This window comes from Monopterus albus, unplaced genomic scaffold (genome assembly GCF_001952655.1).
Source record: "Monopterus albus unplaced genomic scaffold, M_albus_1.0 scaffold67.1, whole genome shotgun sequence".
Classification (NCBI taxonomy): domain Eukaryota; kingdom Metazoa; phylum Chordata; class Actinopteri; order Synbranchiformes; family Synbranchidae; genus Monopterus; species Monopterus albus.
This window is the reverse complement of record NW_018127947.1, coordinates 1585993-1592791: the sequence shown is the minus strand read 5'-3', so window position 1 is coordinate 1592791 and position 6799 is coordinate 1585993. Positions and strand designations below refer to the sequence as shown.

The window sequence follows — 6799 nt, the reverse complement described above, 5'->3', positions numbered from 1 at the left end:
TGAGAAAATTTAAGGCTCTTAGGTGCGCCATATAGTGCGGAAAATACGGTATATAGTTTTTGCTTTTATTTCCCCTTTGACGAGCTTTATAAAAAAACATATTTCAAGGTCTGCTTACTTGCTTTTTTCTGTAGCTTTCAACCTTATCTAATGGTCTTCATGTGCTCAGTGTGAGTGAACAGTCGTGGTTAGTCTCCTCCCTAAACTAAGCAAACTCTTGATGACTGTGAGATGAGATTAAAAGCTAAAAAAAAAATCAAATAAACATTCATGTTCAGTTTTGTTTTTGAAAGAACGTCATGAGCCCAGTTGTTTATTTAGTTTGGCCTGATTTTTTTTAAATGTATCTTTCCCAGAGCAGACTACGACTGAAGTCCTCAGACTGGTGCAGAACACACATTTACATTTTCATTGACAAGCCAACTTTACAACTTTAATATCATGCATATCCTGCAGTTTTCTCCTGAGATGTTTCTGACATTTGTTTTTCCTCTAGTGTCCAGTTTAACCAGTTAATAACCATGTAATAAAATATCTGCCTGTGTCTTTCAGGCCCCCCAGAGATTTGGATTCAAAAGCTTATGTAACCATCGGAGAGAAGGTAATTTTATTTCTCCAGCTCGTTTTTTTGATTTCCTTTCAGCTTTGTGCCTTCTCTAAACCCATTCATGGTTTAGTTTTTTCTCTTGGACTATTACGTAACTCTGTTTACTTTTTTCCTTCCCACAGTGTATTTTGGGTTGAGTAAGATCTCTCACTCTCAGGCTATGGAGGTGGAGTTAATACAAGTTAGCTGTAAAGAATGCCCCGGTGAACATTACAGCCCAGATGAACATTTCTGATTGTGGGGAGACTGGAATGCCTTTTACTGCCCCTCAGGCTGTAAAAATGTTTATTTTAAACTCATCAAATAAGTGGAATTTTCCATTGGCAGAGGTGCCTACTCTTCCTCTGCTCCAGTTGGCCAGAGGTCAAAGTGAATGATCTTTCTTTTCTTTGCTTGAATCATATAAGTTTTTCATCTTGCTGCACTGTGAAGGAGGCCGTGTGTAGTGGCTCACAGTCAGATGGCCAGGCAGGTTACACGTCTTCACTTTCCCTGTCCCTGTGTTAAGTGTCTGTGTCCACCTCTCAGTTGCTCTTGCATTTTTGTGTTTGTCTGGAGCAGAATTTCGAGGTAAAAGCAGATGACCTGGAGCAGATCAGCGAGCTTGGTCGAGGCGCGTACGGCGTGGTGGACAAAATGAGGCATGTGCCCAGTGACCTCATCGTGGCTGTGAAGGTGGGTAAAGGCAGGACCTAGAGACATGCTTTCACACCTCATCTGCTTGGTTCAGTTTATTTAGGCTGATGTCCAACTGCAGGACTGTATGAGCGTAGAAGTGTGACTTTAGCTGAGCTTTTGAATTTGTGTTAAAGAGCATAGTTCAGGTAGACCATGTATGTAGAGTTGTAGGTTTGGGCAAATTGAGTCTTTCTGTTCATGATCATTACATTTCCCGCCACACTTTCTGCAGATTACTTCTGAGACGGCCGACCTGCACACACAGGATAAACACACAGCATGTTTAGGATCTGTATACAGGTTACCAGGGAACTGGAGGCTGCTCCCAAAGCTTCAGCTGCTGTTTCTTCATGCTAGATGTTGAAGTCTGCTTTGGATCGTCCTGTCATAGAAGCCAGCCTCTTTTCACTTTCACTGTCTTGATTGATTTGCATCCACAGATCTTAAAGAAAACAGTCTTCACTCTTCAAATTGAGTGACTGTTAATTCAAATGAGCTTGTAGGAAATGAAGCGCTAAAGAGACAACATACTGATCCCAGAGAGGCGCTTAGCTGAAGGCTACATCAGAGGAAGTAAAATAAAGTTGTTTATATTCAGTTGTACTGCTTAATTTGAATATAAGCATCTCAGCCCTGCCAGCATAAAACTGTGTTTATATAGGATTATCAGTGTTAACAGATATGTTAAGCAGAAAATGTTCTGCTACTGTGTTTCATTTGTTTTCCCACAGGATCTGTTCCTGCCAACTAAAACATGATTAACATATTTATGGCTTGGTCAGTCAAGTCTAACACTTGGTAAAGGTGTGGACAGTGAACTTGTTAAAATATTGACAGGCACTGGTAACTTTTTAGATATTTAATCAGAGCTTTTCTTCACGTTTCAACCTGTTATGAACACAAAGTGTGTGAAGTTTGACTCTGGCTTGTGTTGAACCTGCACTGTCGTCCTCTCCCAGCGGATTCGGGCCACAGTGAACACTCAGGAGCAGAAGAGGCTGCTCATGGACCTGGACATCTCCATGAGGACGGTGGACTGTTTCTACACGGTCACCTTCTACGGAGCGCTGTTCAGAGAGGTAGTATAATGTTACTGATTTACAGCTGCAGCAATTAGTTGATTCATCAGTTTTGATAATCAATACTTTAAGTCATGTAAAAACCTGCTGATTTGCTTGGTCTTAAAGTAAATTAAATATTTTGAGACATGAGATCCAATCATCCATCCAGTAGTTGTACAGCTTATTCCTGAATAGGGTCGCATGGAGGCTGGAGCCTATCCCGACTGACACTGGGTGAGAGGCTGGGTCCACCCTGGACAGGTCGCCAGTCTGTCACAGGGCTGACATGTAGACAAACAACTACACACACTCCTACGGGCAATTTAGAGTCACCAGGCAACATAAGCTGCATAACCTAAGCTGCATGTCTTTGGACTGTGGGAGGAAGCCAGAGCACCCGGAGAGAACCCACGCAGGCACAGGGAGAACATGCAGACTCCACACAGGAAGGCCTCGGGTCGGCCGGGACTCTGCTGCTGTGCCACCATGACATGAGAGCACCTTGCAAAATAAGCAGAAGCATAAATTTTATTGCCAAGTATTGTCAAAAATACAAAGAATTTGATTCCAACCCGACGGCCCCCGATGTGCACAGCAATAAAACCAGAAACACAAGTAAAAGACCAGAAGACAAAAATATACAACACATGCCTATATACAATTTTACAAAAGAGCTACTAAACATGCTGCAGAAAGATCCAGCTTTTTGGGGGCTGGGGAGCTAAAATTGTGGCTCTTGATTGTAAACTCTTATCACTCAAAGCAGATTTGACATGCTGACTTGAACATGGCCCCGGATGACAATCGGTCCTCAGGACTTCCATGTGAAAATGTGGCTAGAGCAGCAGAAGTTATGTAGAAAATTAGCAACATTATCAAAGCTTTGAGAAATGTGACAGAATAAAAAGGCATGAGAAGTGGCACGAGACATTTATAAAAAGCAGCATCTGAAATATGAAATATATTCTTCGCTGGTGTTAGATGATGCCTGCTGATAACGTCCACATGATCTATAGGTCTGCGTTCATTGTCGACGTGCAGCAGCACAGCAGCGCTCAGCCCACCAGTGTGTATTAATGACAAACAGCCTGATGAAAAGCACCTCTGAAGGTGTTCGGATGCAGATAGGCTCCTGCAGCAGTGACTGGATGTTCAGGATTTCCTCACCGCAACTGAAACACTGGAAAATCTGTCACTTCCTGTCTGTTTGGAATCCGGCGCAGGGCTTTGTTGCTGCTTTTCCTGATCTCTTTCCAAATCTGACTGTCTGTTGCCAGGGCGACGTCTGGATCTGCATGGAGCTGATGGACACCTCTCTCGATAAGTTCTACAAGCAGGTGATCGAGAAGGGCATGACCATCCCCGAGGACATCCTGGGAAAGATCGCTGTCTCAGTGGGTGAACGATAAAATAACGAGCTTCAAACAACAGACTTCCTGTTGATGTTCGGGTCATGTGAGCCTAATGACAGATATTTGTTATGTAACGCTCATGTGCTTATTAATGGGCTTTGTTCTTGCAGATAGTAAAAGCTTTGGAGCATCTGCACAGCAATCTGCAGGTCATACACAGAGGTAAGAGCCCGAGTGGGCTCCAATTATTCTCCATTTAAAGCTGCACTAATCATATTTTAATGTTAGCATTAGGTCATACACTCAGTTGCCAGTTTATTTGGCCGAGCTAAAACTTATCCAGGCAGTGCTGCAGTAAATCCTCCTTCAGGAAGGCGACAGTGTTCGGTGTGTGTTGCGCAGAGGCGCTGGTTCACCTGTGTGATCACCGTGGAGGCTGCAGTTCACCTGCACTGTGTTATACTAACAGGTGTTTCCAATATTTTGACCACCCTATTTATATTGATGAGATGAGGCTGAATAAACAATATTACATGTAGCAGTGAGATATTATCCACAGCTCATGTACGTGTCCAGGGCCTGATGGATTCTTGAGCCATTTAGAAATAAACAGCATAATGAAATAGTAGAAAAAACACTGTCACCAAACTGAAGCTGGCTGAAATTTAAACAAAACATCTGTTTTAGTCAAGAAGCTAAAATTTTATTGGCATTAAAGGCTTAATCCTTCCTGTGTCAAACCTCTGTGGCCCGGCTATGACCACTGTGTGGCTTCTGCGGCATCAAAACTCTATGTAGTCATTGAGAAAGACTAAAATAAAGTCACAGAGTCGGTTTTCACCAGCGACCACGGCGCCAGCCACAAGACTAAGTTGTTCTGTGAAAAGTCACAGTCTGTACTGTCCCAAACTCTCTGTGTCTGGTCATAGATGTGAAGCCCTCCAACGTGCTGATCAATACTCAGGGCCAGGTGAAGATGTGCGACTTTGGCATCAGTGGCTACCTGGTCGACTCCGTGGCTAAAACCATGGACGCTGGCTGCAAACCCTACATGGCGGTAAGCAGGAAGAGGCCTGATGAAAAGATTTAAAGTGCTTATGTCATTCAGTGTGTGTAATTTAACAACTCACAAACCTGAAGCTTCACGTTAATGTCCACAAAAGTCATCTACATTTTATTGTTTACTGGATGTACCTTTTGTTTTTAAATCAGGTCTTTGTAGATGTATCAGAAATGCTCATTTGGCCTCCAAGCCTCTGAGTGTGAAAAGGGTCTCTGGTAGTGATGAACCTACAGGAAGTGATCAGCTGAACCCACAGCTTTGTAGCCCTGCTCATTTAGTGTCCACACCACAACTTTAGACAGTCAGAGACCGGCTGGTGAACAGACTGGAGCATTTAGCAGCTAAAGAGCCAGAGATTTCCCTCTGGAGGTTTCGGAGGCTAAACTGGAGCTAACAGAGAGGGAATGCTGGACTTAGATTATCATGGGCCACACTCTCAAAACTCTCAAACTGCTAAATATATACATTTATAATTGAACCCTCAAGTTAAGACCCAAGAGTTAATTAAGATGTTTGCTATGTGCTCAAAACAAATCGCATATTGCAGTTTTTAAAAATGTATTTTAATAGAAGAAGGCCATCTTGAGATGTTTAAATGAATTATTTTACAATGACCCAGAGAAAACCTGTTTTTCCTTCCTGTGGAAAACTAAACATAATAATTGTAAGTTAAGTTGTAACCAAACCAAAATGTGAACCGTTTCATCTGAAGTTCCAGACAATACATTTGACAGAGTCCACAGGGAAACGGTGACAATAATTTATCATACCACACTGATAAAGCCGGTGGATGTGCGTCAAGCAGATCCTCATCTTTGAGCTGGTTAATAAGCTCAAAGTGAGTGAGTCCAACCAAGATCCAGTTCCTGTATCACACCACACCTTGGGTTGGATTTGACCATGAGTGCAAACTTTGTGCACAAAAAGCCTTTGTTTGAGGTTTGTCAGTAGATGGATGAACAGGTTCTGTCTCCTTATTGTCCGCACACCGAATGTGCCTGGTTAGGTTTTAACCCCATGCTGCTGATTGGCTCAGTGGGTTTTAGGGCCCGGTGGGCGCCCAGGGAACATCACGGTCTGTGTGTGTACCAGAGGTTTAGGATGACAGAGGTGTGTGCTGGTCGTCCTTGACAGCCACTGCCATAAGTGACATCATCTGACTTTTGTGTCCCGCAGCCGGAGAGGATCAACCCTGAGACGAACCAGAAAGGCTACAACGTCAAATCTGACATCTGGAGTTTAGGAATAACAATGGTAAATTACTTCTTTCTATTTGGAATTTGTATTGGTTTAAACCCTGCACACATTTATTCCTTCATTCAGTTTTTCTAAATGTATTTTTAAAAAGTATCTGAAGGGTATAAATGATGCATAATTAAAAAAGAATGTGGTGTTCTGTGAGGCACGGCTCTAGACGAAGCAGTGTCTGTTATGAGCTGCTAAATATTCATAGCTTTCTCATTTGCACATTTTCAACTCAGGCCAGAGAATAGTGAGGCGTCAAGGATTCAGCAGTCTACAGCCGAACCTGGCTCGTCCTGCTCTGGGCTCATTAGGTCAGCTGTTACAGATGAGCACCAAATGTTCCAGCACAAGTCCAATTTGAATAGTAATAAGAGTGCTGAACATTCGGTGGTAGAGAGACCGGTTTTGCATGATAGAGGTGGAAGGAAGAGTTCAGCTCTCATTATGAATCCTGCCGGGTGGAGGGAAGTTATTTTGACTTAATTTGGAGTTATCATCAAACCTGGACGAGACAGAGAGAGCACTCAGTGAGTTGAATAACACACGGTGGGTGACTTGGGGTTGATTTTTGGAGCAGCCATTACTTCTCATGAGCCGTATTCAGGAGACGCCTGGACAGGAGTGTGAAGATAACTGCAAAGGGAAGCAGGTCATGAGACTTCAGTTGGTCTGAAGGGTGGAAACACGAGGCTCATCACCTGTTATCATTAGCATCCTGGGTTCTGCAGTGGCATTCACAGAAAATGCGAATAATTAGTGAAAGCATCACACGTGACACAGGGAAAGCAATTTT

The 6799-nt window shown here is 43.1% G+C and overlaps 1 protein-coding gene across 5 annotated transcripts in view; it reads left to right on the top strand.

Moving 5' to 3' along the window:
- Positions 1 to 6799, top strand: part of map2k6 (mitogen-activated protein kinase kinase 6) — a 29447-nt gene that overhangs the window by 14111 nt on the left and 8537 nt on the right. For all 5 annotated transcript variants that reach the window (XM_020604681.1, XM_020604676.1, XM_020604680.1 and 2 more), the window contains exons 3-9: positions 553 to 601; positions 1169 to 1282; positions 2245 to 2364; positions 3624 to 3740; positions 3869 to 3920; positions 4628 to 4755; positions 5938 to 6015. In XM_020604681.1, the coding sequence (XP_020460337.1) occupies positions 553 to 601; positions 1169 to 1282; positions 2245 to 2364; positions 3624 to 3740; positions 3869 to 3920; positions 4628 to 4755; positions 5938 to 6015 (658 nt within the window). The remainder of the gene's footprint in view (positions 1 to 552; positions 602 to 1168; positions 1283 to 2244; positions 2365 to 3623; positions 3741 to 3868; positions 3921 to 4627; positions 4756 to 5937; positions 6016 to 6799) is intronic.